Below are 13,142 nucleotides of genomic sequence, written 5' to 3'. Positions count from 1 at the left end.
TAAAGAGTTGTTTTTTTCAAAAAGAGGTTTTTTCATTATATAATTTAACAATATTTGCATGGATTTCCTATTTTTTATTTTCAAAAGGATAAAGGAAAAATTTATTAAATTAAAATAAATAAAATAGTGGTGTTGTTATTATTAAATTTTTTATTATATATTGGTTATAATAAATTTTATTACTATTAGCTCTATGAGAATTGAAAATTTAAATATCTAATTATTTTATGTGTTTTTGATATCGATTTTTTTTTTTTATTATAATTATCAAACAAATTACAAATTTTTAAAATTTAATATTATTTTATTTTATTTATTTTATTTATTTTATTTATTTTATTTAATTATTGAAGTTGGTTTTTTTTTTATTATTTAAGAAAAGAAAAATAATTTTAATATCATTCAAAAAAAATAAATACATCAATTAATAAAATAAAATATTTTAATAAAAAAAAATACTAGATTAAAAGAATTAAAAATTTTTAAGTTTATATTTAAAAAACAACATAATTAAAAAAAACAAAATGATTTTCAGTAAATATTATATTTATATATTAACATAATATAAAAGAATTTTTTTATATTAACTTTTTTTTTTTTTTTATAGATACCATCTCAAACCTTAAAAACTTTGACAATAGTTCAAATAACAATAATCTAATTGATAATTCAAATAAAAATAAGAATAATATGTTAACTATTAATTATTCAAATAATTTAAGTCACGATAGAAAAATGTACAATCACAATCACTATATATTATTAACACTCTGTTATGAAAGAAATAACTAGAAAATAAAAAAAAAATTAAAATAAATAATAATAAGGATTAATATACCGTATATTATATCCTCTGTGCAATATTAAATAAAAAATTTATATATATAATTAATTATAAAATATCAAATAAAATAATTATGTATATTTAAAAATTAAATTTAATGTTTATTTTTATTTTTATCTTTTTTTTTTAATAAAAAAAAAAAAAGTAAATTTAGCGATTCATTTTTTGATACATAATCATGTGATCTAAAAAATGTTATTATTAATTATTATGTGGGAAAAAAATTAAAATTATTTTTTATATTATTTCTTAAATTCGATAACTAGTTTTTGGTTGTTGAAGTTGACTTCTCGCTCTTTCTCTTTGGGAAGGAGTTTGTAATTGAGATGGTGGTTGGTTACTAGAAACTGGTGTTTGTGGAATTTGTTGTTGTGGTGGTGATTGTTGTTGATGTTGTATTATTAAACCTCTCAAGTGATTAATAAGTAATTGTTTTGAATCTAAAAATTGTTCAAGTGAATTAATATAGTTTTCTAATGGTATAGCACCTTTGGATGATTCGAATTGATTAATACAAATTAATTCTTTCTTTAAAATATCAGCAAATTGATCTACATGATTTCTATGATAATTAACAAAATCAATTTTTTGTTGTTGTGATTGTATTGGTTGTGGTTGTTGTGGTTGTATTGGTTGTTTTAATGCTGATACTGGTGTTTGGGGAATAGAATTTTGATGTTGAGGTGTTTGTGGAATAACTGGTTGTGGTGTTTGTGGAATAACTGGTTGAGGAATTGGTGGTGTAGCTGCTTGTGGTTTACTTTTAACAACTGGTTGTGGTATTGATGGTGATTCATAATTACCCATACTATTTATATTATTTATATTTGTATTACTATTATTTGTTGGCAAAGAGTCTAAAGTTGGTAAAGTAAAGTTTTGTTTTAAATGGTCGGGTGGAGGTAATGGAGCAGGAATATTATAAGTTGCAACCGATTTTTTATTTGTATTTGCTTCATTTGTACCCAATTCTTTAACACGATCGGCATATCTAAGAGTATTTAAAGTGTGTTCAGATGATAAATTATTTGGAGAGATGTTTGCAATCATAACGGTTCTAGAGTTACCAATAAAACTATCTTTTAATACTTGAGTCAAAGTACTTTGTCTAAATGGAGTATGTTTAGAAGATTGATCTAAAGCTCTAATACATTCTTTGAGTGCCAATAATGATTTGTTGATATCAGCACCCTCCTTTCTAGTTTGCTTATCATTATCGTATGTATCTGAGCCCCTTTCACTACCAGCCAAATCAATGAATGAGAATTTGCCATGAAGTTTATTTGTGGTGATATTCTTTAAACTGATTTGAAGAATAGCATGGGAACGTGATGAATCTGCATTGACACCTGTTGAACCTGTGGATCTAATTTTATTACCATCGGTGATACATGTCATTAACTCTTGTGGAGAGTTTACTTGCTTTTCACCCAAACCAACGATAACAACATTTTGATTTTCGTTTTCTCTACAAGCTAATTTCTTTCTTTCATTTAAGAGATCAAATAATTTGCCTCCATAGATTTCAAAGAAACTAATATAAACTTCCAATTGATCTTTAAAATAGGTTTCTAGACGATGGAAAATATCTCTTGCTGCCAATGCATAAATACCATCACCATTACCAATCATTGTGAATGTTTTACCTGAACCAGTTTGACCATATGCAAAACATGTTGCTTTACCTTTGTGGAAAATTGAATCTACTAATGGATAAGCTGTATGTAAATAAACTTGATAGTTATTTGAAGTTTCATCAAATACTTCATCGAAAACAAATTTATGTTTTTCTGTATATTTTGTTAAATCTAATTTAATTCTGTTATAAAATTTAAAAAAAAAATGTATTAGCATAAAAATAATAATAATTATTATAATTATCATGAATAACCTATTAATAAATATTTACTTTGGTTCATTAACAAGCAAATCTTTCTTTGGTACAACTTCGATAATATCTTTTTCGTTTTTTGCAAGTTCTTTTTTATTCAATGGTCTTTTTCTAACACAAACACGGATACGTTGGCCATATTCATTCATATCTAAAAAGAAGTTTGCTTCATTTTGTCTTTGTTGTTCCTGTTGTTGCAACTGTTGTTGTTGTAATTGTTGTTGTAATTGCTGTTGTTGAATTTGAAGTTCTTTTTGTTGTTGTAATTGTTGTAATTGTTGTTGATATTGTTGCTGTTGTTGGAAATAACTAATTTGTTCTTGATTTAACCCTGTAGTATTAAAATTAAATTGTTGTTGAGCTGGTTGTTGAACTGGTTGTTGTTGAATAGGTTGTTGAATAGGTTGTTGAATTGGTTGTTGATATTGTTGATATTGTTGCTGAATAGGTTGTTGGGCTGGTTGTTGGAATTGTTGTTGTTGTTGCTGTTGGAGTTGTTGTTGTTGCTTTATATTTAATGTATTAAATCTATTTACTAAACTCTCGTTTGTTGGAATATATTCGATATCTTCTTCATCTTCTTCCTGAACTGTTCCTTCAATGGTTATAACATTTCCATCAACTGGTTCGAGTTCTTCATCTGAAACACCTCTGTAATCATTTTCATCTAATTCCAAGTCGTCAATTTCATTTTGCTCTTCATCTTGGTAGTAATCTTCTTGTTGCTCCTGTTGTTCATAATCTTCGTATTCTTCTTCCTCAAACTCAAATTCTTGTTGTGATTGTTGAGGTTGATCAAAATTAAAATCATCTAAATTACTCTTTTTTGTTGAGCTTGATAAATCAAAATCATTTAAACTATTAATACCTGACGATTGATATCTTGATGGTTGTTGCTGTTGTTGCTGTTGTTGTTGTTGTTGCAATTCTCTTTGTTTTAAAAGTAACTGTGCTTTTTGTATTACACTAATACCTCCATTGCTATTATTTGATGATGTTGGTGTTGAAGGAGCATTGTATGATGATGGAGGTTTGATACCGCTTGAAATGGATGATGTTGATGATACTGGTGATGGAGTAGCTGAGGGTGTAACATTAGAGGGTGATGGTGTTTGTTTTTTTAATTGTTGAATCAAATGGAATAATTTCTTTCTATCTTGTAATGATGTAATACCAACATTACCTAATAATAATAATAAATTATAATTAGAAATCTATTAAAATAAAAATTTAAAAATATAACCTAAAATTTAATATTACCATAATCTTGCATTGTAAATAATAAAAATGAATCACAGGATACATTCTTTTTTACAAAATTTGGATAAAATGACTCTAAATTTGCTAATTGTAACCAATGATATAATTGGTCATTTTCGTATTCCATTATTGTTTTATAAAATAATTTTTTTACAAAACGATAACTGTGTTCTGATTATTGTTGAAATTGGAGTGATTATTGTTGCTATTGTTGTTGTTAATATACAAATAATAATAATTATAATAGAGTGTGTGAATTAATAAAAAAAAATAAAAAAATTTTTAATTTTTAAAAAATAATTTAAAAAAAAAAAAATAATTAAATTTAAAAGAAAATTATATTTCTATATGATTTTTGATAACAGTGAAAAACACAAAATTCACACACTAAAAAAGATTATTCTATGATTATATTTATCTATGTATAACTATTATAATACAAATAAATAAAGAGGATCTTTTTAAAAAAAAAAAACTTTAAAAAAAAATTAAAAAAATTAAAAAAATTCATTTTTATTTTTTTGAATTATTTAGATTATTTGAAAAAGCGGCAAAATTTATTTAAGAAATACTGTGTGGGAACACACACTAATTTATTTTTTTTATTACTAAAACTGGTTATATTTATTTAAAATTAATTTTATTATAAATAATAAATTATCAATAAATCAAACCATAGATTAATTGATCAATGATGAACCAGATTTTCTAAAAATATTGTTTTAATATTATTTACAAATATTTGAACTGGTGAATAGATGATTCATAGATAATGATGCTACTTACAATTGGGTTTAATAAATCTACTAATTGATTTGGTGTATATCCGTTTGCAATAGAAATAAAAATTCATTATTTTCATTGTAATAGAAAACTTTAAATATGTTGCATAAAATTTCTAATTTGGTCTATAATAATAATTATTGTTATTAACGCAAATATTTTAAATTAAAAAATAAAATCATGAAAAAAATTTTATAATAATGCAGCACATTATTTGATTTTGTAATTGTAATAAATACGTTATTATTTTTATTTATATTATTTTTAAAATGTGTTGTGGGGTATTGTTTGATTCGGGATTATCTTGATTGACAATTTACCCTATCTTCTTCCGCCATAATACCATAGAGCTACACCTAAATCGTAAAGCATACAGAATGTTGGGTACCAATATGGAGTTTTAGTAGCTAATCCAAAATAACCATGATGTAATAAATCCCAAGCTGCATGTAAGAAATAACCAATCATTAAATATTTTCTTGAATTGTGGTAAAGAGATTTCAATGAACATCCTAAAACAATTAATCCAAAAAGTAAATCGAGTGATCTTTCATTTATACCATTGATTGATGAAAGTGTGAATGCCATTGTTATACCTCCACATGCTATAAAAAAAAAAATATTTATATTAGTATTTATTTCTTTTTTCTATTGACGATATGACTGTTAATTATTACCTGATAAAACTACATTGTCAAAAAAGAATCCTAATCTATGATTCTTTTGATGAATTAATATAAATCCTAAAAAGAAAATAATTGCTAATAAAAATGAATTATCCAAAATAAAAAGTAACATTTTGTGTTAGTCTATGAACTGTAAATTAAATAACCTACTTTTTTAATTTTAAATTTGATGAAAAAAAAAATTTTATAAAACAAATCCACCAAATTATTATTATTTGAAAAAAAATTAAAAAAAATTAAAAAAAAAAGATATTTTTATTTTTTATTATTTAAATACATAATTATGACTTTATTAAAAGATGTGTGTGGTTTTTATTTTTTTTTTTTTAATGATTTTGATGAAAAATATTGGAGTTTGTGTTTTATTAAAATAAAAATTAAAAAAATTGATCAAAGTTGCGTATATGAAAAATTTATAAAAAACCGTAATTTTATTTTTGACAACCAGTATATATTTTATACTAAAATATAAATGGTAATAAAAAAAAAATCTAAAATAACACTTCCACACCTTACCAGACAAAAATATCAAACTCAAATATTTAAAAAAAAAATAAAAATTTTTTTAAAATAATTTATTTAAATTTTTTATAAAATTAATTTTATTTTTTTTATTTATCACCTGTGTGAATAGTGGGAAAATATAATAATAATTTATTTTATTTCATTAACATTATCATTCCCACTTCATAAATAAATTTTCTTTTTATATTTATATAAATAAAAATATTAATTTAATTTATTAAATGATAAATAATATAAAAATAAATAAATATATAAATAAATTTAATAAATAAATAAAATAATATAAAATAAAATAAAATAAATAAAATTCATTTCTATTTTTTTATTTTTAAATAAAGTAGTTTTTTTTTCTATATTTATTTTAAATTTTTATTTTTAAAAAATTGTATATATATAAATAATAATAATAATAATAATAGTGATAATTAAATAATTAAAAAATGAATAATATAAATAATATCTCAAAAACTAAAAAAATTATATCTTTTATAAAATACTATTGGATCAACATAATAATATTTTTAACAATATTAATAATATTGGTATTGACGTTAGGATCAATAATTTATGAAACTAGGACCCATTTTCAACTGTCAAAGGTTACAAGTATTTTAGAAAAAGAAATCTTTATTATACCGTCCACTTTATTACCAACTATTAGATCAGTTGAAGAGAAACAGAGAATTTCGTTAATTTGCAACACCTTTATATTAGCAATCGATTTTATATTATTTGTTTTCTTATGTACATTAATTTTAAAAAGAAATTTCATTAGTAACAAAACAACCAACTATAGCCAGCTAAAGCATAGCTATGGATACAATGAAGGTGACGAAAGAGAATATTTAATACCAAATAATAGCCAATACTATCAAAGTAGCATGAGCAATATGAATAATAATAATAATATGAACAACAATAATAATATGAACAATAATAGTAACAATGAAAATAATAACAACAATAATAATATGAATAGTAGTTTATTTTTATTATCAAATAATATGAATAATCATTTTAATAATAGTTATGAAAGAGTAAGTAATTTAAATATTAAATAAAATTTTAAATATTTATACTAATTAATATTATCTTTTGAATATTCACATAGGGGTCAGTTATATGTGAAAGTCCATTACACGAACCTTGGAATCAAGTAACTATTGAAAAACTAACTGGGTCAGATGAATACCAACCATTTCCAAAGATTAAAATGGCATATTATAGATATGGTATGGCTGCAGGTAAAATATTATACGATCGTTTTAGTAATCAACTAAGTGAGGACGAAAGAAATGAAATTTGTAGATTGTTAGGAATAATTACATATAATACATATAATAGTAGCAGTAGCCCCTCTCATAATAGTAAAAAACAAATAAAATAAACTTTTTTTTTTTGTTTTCAAATAAAAATAATTCTATTATTTTATTTTATATTATTTTAACTATGTTAAGCAAAAATAATTTGATTAACAGTTAAATTAAAGGATTTTTCAGATGGTGTTTCTATGATAAATCCAAAAACGAAACTTTTACCAGCACTAATAGTTTCTTGATACGTTGGTAATATTAAATGGTTATCTTTGGTTGTATCTGGTATCATATTCCAGAGCGAGGAGTTATCTCTTAGAATAAACTTTTTTGGATCAATATAAACATAGATTTGTTTAATATCTCTATTTACATTATTTTGAATAATGGCATCATATTGAGTAAAGTTTTCTTTATTGTTATTTTCAGACCATGAGTTGATTTCTTTTGTTATAATGGAGACGTCTAGCTTTTCTCTTGGGATACATCCATCGTTAATGCCATAAATACTTTGACATACTTCGACTTTAGAATCGCATGTATATGGTCCGCATGAATAATTGAAACTAGTTTGGGTGTTGTTACCAGTAGTTGGTATAGGTGTGGTTGTGGTTTTGGGGGTGGTTGTTGTGGAGTTGGCTTTTGGAGGAGTGGTGGTATCATTTAAACCATCACTACCTAATGATTCAGAGGTAGAACCACTTTTATCTCCAACAACTAATATTAAATGTATGGATAAAAAAATAAACAATAAACTAAGTAATAATTTATTCATAATTAATATTTTTTTTAAATTTTATAAATTCTAATAAATTATTTGTTTAATGAAAATGAACAAATTATTGAATGAGAAAAAAAAATTTTAATCCGAATTTATGCAAAAAAAAATTACTAAAAAAGTAAAAAACCTCTTAGAAAATGCCATAATAACAAATCCATAATTCTATATAGTAAGAAGAATTTATTCTTTTAAAAATCTTTATTTTTATTATATAGATTTTTTTTTATTTTTTTTTTCATATAATTGACTATTGACGAGATAGGTTCAATTTTTTTCTGAGTAAATCATATGATACTTTTATAGACAAGAGTTCCTTTTTTAAAAAAAAAAAAATTAATTATTTTCTTTTATTTTTTTAGAAATTATTAATTAATTTTATTTTTTTTTCCTTTTTTATCTTTTATTTTTTTTTTATTTTTTTTTTATTTTTTTTTTTTGGAAAATTTATTAAATTTTAAAAAATTAAATTAAATTCATTGTATTTACTAAATTTTTTTTTTAATTTAATAAAGATATTAATTACAAATCAAATAATAAATTTAAAAATATATATAGTTTAAATGGAATCAGGGGATTTATTTTTAATTAAAATATATCGTAATATTATTTTAAAAAAAAAAATATTTTATTATATAAGATATTTCAATCATATTGTGTTTTATTTAAAATGTTTTAATCAATATGAAGATTTTTATAGTTCAAAAGAAAAGAAGTATATAAGAACAATCGAATTAATAGTACCATCAAACGATATTGGAAATTTTTTCAAGCTTTCGGAAAATTTAACACCAAATACAAAAAGTTTAAAAATATTTCAAAGTGGGTGTTATGATTGTAGTGATTGTAGTGGTTTGGGTGTAAACATTAATCCACATACTATAGATTTAAATATGTTAAAATTTCCAGAAACTTTAAAATATTTAAAAATTCCTCAAGAAATTTTAACCATAAATCTATATCAAACTTGTGGTCTAAAAACCAATACCTATTCTAGCCAAATTAAAAATAACCTCGGTTTCATTATAAATAGATATAAAAATTTATATAATTTAAATGAAAACTATGGAATAACACATTTAACAATATCATTCTCTGATTGGAATATTATTTTACATAACGACTACTCTCCTCCAAATCTATACAAATTAACATTAATGGATGAACATTCCCATGAAATAAAAAAAGGAATGTTGCCAAAGAACTTACAATCTTTAAAAATAGTTCCTGGGTATAATCATTCAGTTATTCATCTTCCAAAACAACTAAAGGAAATCGATCTTGGAAAACTGACACTTAGAGGATATGGATCAAGAACATACAACCAATTTTTAAAAAATCTTCCCCCCAGTATTACAAGTATCAAACTTAAAATATCACCTTATACTGTTATTCAACCTTTTAAAGAATCTTTAGCTAAATCATTGAAAACTTTAGTTTTAAATAGTGAACCACTTTATCTTGATGGAAATTTGGAGTCTTTAACCTATTTAGATATTTCAAGATCTCATAAAATAACCATTGATATTGATCTATTACCTCAAACACTTAACACTTTAAAACTATCACTATCAACCGCTGTGAAAAAACCTGAAGCATATAGAGGGTTTCCCGCTAGTATAACAAATTTTGATGGCTTACCATCTCATCTATCACTCAAATTTGAAAATCCATTAAATTTACAATATCTACAAATAAGAAATAGGTTATTTTCAATGCCACAAAACCCACACTACAATTTTATTAATAATTTTCCAAATATTAAATCGATATGTTATTTCAAAGTAGTATCACCCATAGATCTATGTGTATCTCCATTATTTAACCATCTAGTAAACTTAGAAATATGTTGCAATTATAACTTCAAATTTGAAGATACTCTAAAACAAAGTTTAACGCGATTAATACAGTTAAAATCATTAAAACTAGACAACACTTTTACAGTATTCCTTTTTGGTGATAATCCGAAATCTCCACTCCCTCCAAATTTAAAACTATTATATTTAGAATTAAGAGCTTTCATTATAGAAAATTCAAACCGTCACATCATAACACTATCAAACGAAACTCTAGGTTCATCACTTGAAACTCTTATATTAGAAGGTTCCTCAGCCAATCCAACTATTAAATTACCCTTCCCAGATTCAATAGAACATATTTATCTTAATACAGATCTACAATCAAATCTAAATGAATTTCTAAACTCCACTGAAATTAAACATAAAATTAGATTTTTTAGTGGTAAACCAAAATTATACGATAAATTAAAAAAATATTATTTATAAAACAATAAAAAAATATGTATTGTATAAAAGAAAAATAAATTTAGAAAAAACATTTTATTTATTTTTTTATTATTTATTTTTTATTTTTATAAAAAAGGTTTTTAAAACAAGTTTTTAGATTTTTATAATAATTAAATAAAGATTTTTAGAAAATGAGAAAATAAATAAAATAGTCTTGTTCTTTGATAAAAAAAAAAATTATTTGTTTCTTCTAAATAAACTTTTTAGTTTTCTTATTTTATTTAGATAACTTGTCTGATATGGTATATTTACTAAATTCCATACCGGGTTCGTAAACACACCATCTTGAAGCTGGGAAAATATGACGATTTCTTTCGTACCATCCCTTTTCTACCATCTTTGCTGCATGGGACTAAAGAAAAAAAAATTAATACCAATTGATAATACTAACAATACCAAAAAAAATAATAACAATAATACTTACTTCATCCTTTTCAACAGATGCATCATTCATTACTCTAACATCCTCGTGAACATCGAATTTAAATAATGGACCACTTTTACCTCTTGCTTTTGAAATAATTAAATCATAAAATGAATAGTCGTGTGGAATAATAATATCCTCTTTAATAAACATTAAGTGATCGACAGTAACACCTCTTAGCTCTTTAAACTCTTTTCTTGCAGCCTCTAAAAACTTTTCTATAGTAGTTCCTTTTGTGCATTTTAAACTTCTTCTGTGGCCTGAACCATCCCAATAACTGTATGTGATTTCTATTTCCTCTGCTTTAATAACCTCTTGTTTTTCTAACCACTCTTTTGCCAATCTTTCTCTTTCTAATCTTTCTTCCTCTTCTCTTTCTATATCTGGTAAAAAGTCTGTATTTACTGTTGGGTCTTTACCAAAAAATCTCACTTTTTTATTATTGTTGTTGTTGTTGTTGTTGCTATTTTCACTATCTATATTTTCATCACTATTTTCATCTGTTTTCTTTTCTTCTTTTACATCTTTTTCTTCTTTATTTTCTTCGTCCTCTTCATCATCTTCAACATCGAATGATAATTTACTTTTTTGCTGTATTTTCTTTTTTTTATTTACACTTGATTTTCTAATATTAACAATATAACAAATTAGTATTTAAAATAAAAACTAGGTTTAAAACATTTATAAAGTTTAAATAACATACTCATTTTGAGATATTCTCTTTTTTGATTGTATATTTTCTTCGCTTTTCTTTATATTTTTATTAAAATCATGAACTGAAATTAAACCAACCGATTGAAACTGTGTTGATGAACCTGAACTATCTGAAACCGATTGAAATTTATCATTTATCGAAAATGCACTTTGTTTTTTTAAATCCTCTTTCTTTTTATTTAACTCGTTTAATTCCTTTTCTCTTTGTTTTTCTAACATACGGATTCTATTTCCATCACCTGAAGAACCTTTATATTCTGCCATTATATATATCAATATATCTTTATTTAAATATTTAAATTTAAAACTGAAATGAAATGAAATGAATTTTTTTAAAAAAAATTAAAAAAAAAAATTAAAAAAAAAAAAAAATTAAAAAATATAAATAAAATAAAATAATTGCAAAGCTATATTTAAATATATTTTAATAAAACAATAATTAAAATTTAAATTTTTTAATTTACTGTTTTATTTATTTTTATTCTTTTTTAAATTGAAATAAATTACAACGTGTTTTTTTTTTTTTTTGATTTAAAAAAATAATAATATTAAATAATTGATTATTAATTTTACAATTTTTTTTTTTCTTTTCGTTTTGATTTGTTTTGTTTAGTTTAGTTTTTACGTAATCTTTCGATTAACCATGGTTCAGTTAATTGTTCAACATCATCAGCGTCAAATGATTTTTGAACTTCTAATTTGTTAAAGAGGTTTTGTTTGTTGGCTGAATATGTCATGGCAACAGTTGGTGAAATACCTTTTGGCATGAAATAGATAAAAGTCATTGGGAATGATTGACGACCATCTGGATGGGTGTGTTTATAAATATAAACAATATATCTTGGTGATGAGTTTGAAAGTTCATCTTGTAATTTTTCTAATGACATATCTTCAAAAACTTCTTCGATTTTGAAAAGAGCATTCTTTTGGTCAATCATAACTGTTTAAAATTAATTATTATTATTAATATAAAAATAAAAACAATAAATTGACATATAATATATATATATATATTACTTACAAACAATAGCAGTGTTTTTTGGGCTTCTAATATTTTTATATTTTTTGTATTCTTCGAAAACTTCATCTGGTAAAACGCAAGTGGCCTATAAAATTTTTAAAAATATTTATTGATTAATTATATATATTTAAAGGATTGTGTGTTATTTGGTTTTATTGGGAATGGAGAATGGGTTGTTGCTTAATTAAATGTAAATTCGTATTACCATTTTTTTCTATCGTTATATATTGTTTATAAATATAATATAAAAAAATTAAAAAAATTAAAAAAAAGTTTTATAAAAAAAAAAATTAAAAAAATAAAAAAAAAAAATAAAAAAAAATAAAAAAAAAAAATAAATATTTTTATCATTCACAATCCATCACAACCCATGGGTTTATCTTTTTTTTTATATAAAAAATTTCCATTTTTGATTATTATTATCAATTTCACACACAATTAAAATAATTAATTTACTACAACTTTTAAAATTAAAATTGTTGTGATTCAATAACCTTTAATAAATTAAATATATTTTAAATTTCCAACTATTTAAATTCAAATTAAAAATTGGTATCTATTTAAATCCACAAATAATATTTTACATATATAAAAAAT

At 22.6% G+C, this 13,142-nt stretch overlaps 8 protein-coding genes across 8 annotated transcripts; 2 read left to right on the top strand and 6 right to left on the bottom strand.

Annotated features, from left to right (window-relative positions):
- Positions 1 to 917: 917 nt before the first annotated feature.
- DICPUDRAFT_92451 (uncharacterized protein) lies at positions 918 to 1,748 on the bottom strand. The gene has a single exon (XM_003290203.1). It carries the CDS (start codon positions 1,649 to 1,651, stop codon positions 1,094 to 1,096), a length of 558 nt encoding a protein of 185 aa, XP_003290251.1. The 5' UTR covers positions 1,652 to 1,748; the 3' UTR covers positions 918 to 1,093.
- Positions 1,749 to 1,861: 113 nt separating this feature from the next.
- Positions 1,862 to 3,366, bottom strand: DICPUDRAFT_49064 (uncharacterized protein; the record flags this gene model as incomplete). The annotated part of the gene is made up of 2 exons (XM_003290202.1): positions 2,754 to 3,366; positions 1,862 to 2,663 (listed from the first exon to the last, which is right to left on the bottom strand). Coding segments are annotated over exons 1-2 (933 nt in total), but the record flags the coding sequence as incomplete, so codon positions are not given.
- Positions 3,367 to 5,099: 1,733 nt separating this feature from the next.
- DICPUDRAFT_37089 (uncharacterized protein) lies at positions 5,100 to 5,576 on the bottom strand (the record flags this gene model as incomplete). Its single annotated transcript, XM_003290201.1, has 2 exons — positions 5,100 to 5,383; positions 5,456 to 5,576. The coding sequence occupies 2 exons, from the start codon at positions 5,574 to 5,576 to the stop codon at positions 5,100 to 5,102; spliced, it is 405 nt and encodes a 134-aa protein (XP_003290249.1).
- An 874-nt stretch (positions 5,577 to 6,450) lies between these two features.
- DICPUDRAFT_22475 (uncharacterized protein) lies at positions 6,451 to 6,780 on the top strand (the record flags this gene model as incomplete). The annotated part of the gene is made up of 1 exon (XM_003290214.1): positions 6,451 to 6,780. A coding segment is annotated over one exon (330 nt), but the record flags the coding sequence as incomplete, so codon positions are not given.
- A 715-nt stretch (positions 6,781 to 7,495) lies between these two features.
- On the bottom strand, positions 7,496 to 7,870 carry DICPUDRAFT_22202 (uncharacterized protein; the record flags this gene model as incomplete). Its single annotated transcript, XM_003290200.1, has 1 exon — positions 7,496 to 7,870. A coding segment is annotated over one exon (375 nt), but the record flags the coding sequence as incomplete, so codon positions are not given.
- A 1,103-nt stretch (positions 7,871 to 8,973) lies between these two features.
- Positions 8,974 to 10,365, top strand: DICPUDRAFT_154745 (uncharacterized protein; the record flags this gene model as incomplete). Its single annotated transcript, XM_003290213.1, has 2 exons — positions 8,974 to 9,853; positions 10,010 to 10,365. 2 exons carry the CDS (start codon positions 8,974 to 8,976, stop codon positions 10,363 to 10,365), a joined length of 1,236 nt encoding a protein of 411 aa, XP_003290261.1.
- A 238-nt stretch (positions 10,366 to 10,603) lies between these two features.
- DICPUDRAFT_37066 (uncharacterized protein) lies at positions 10,604 to 11,419 on the bottom strand (the record flags this gene model as incomplete). The annotated part of the gene is made up of 2 exons (XM_003290199.1): positions 10,604 to 10,738; positions 10,811 to 11,419. Coding segments are annotated over 2 exons (744 nt in total), but the record flags the coding sequence as incomplete, so codon positions are not given.
- A 719-nt stretch (positions 11,420 to 12,138) lies between these two features.
- On the bottom strand, positions 12,139 to 12,753 carry DICPUDRAFT_88870 (uncharacterized protein; the record flags this gene model as incomplete). The annotated part of the gene is made up of 3 exons (XM_003290198.1): positions 12,139 to 12,464; positions 12,546 to 12,630; positions 12,751 to 12,753. The coding sequence occupies 3 exons, from the start codon at positions 12,751 to 12,753 to the stop codon at positions 12,139 to 12,141; spliced, it is 414 nt and encodes a 137-aa protein (XP_003290246.1).
- Between the last annotated feature and the right edge of the window lie 389 nt (positions 12,754 to 13,142).

Source organism: Dictyostelium purpureum (assembly GCF_000190715.1).
Source record: "Dictyostelium purpureum unplaced genomic scaffold DICPUscaffold_213, whole genome shotgun sequence".
Taxonomy (NCBI): Eukaryota; Evosea; class Eumycetozoa; order Dictyosteliales; family Dictyosteliaceae; genus Dictyostelium; species Dictyostelium purpureum.
This window is presented reverse-complemented; position numbering and strand designations above follow the sequence as displayed.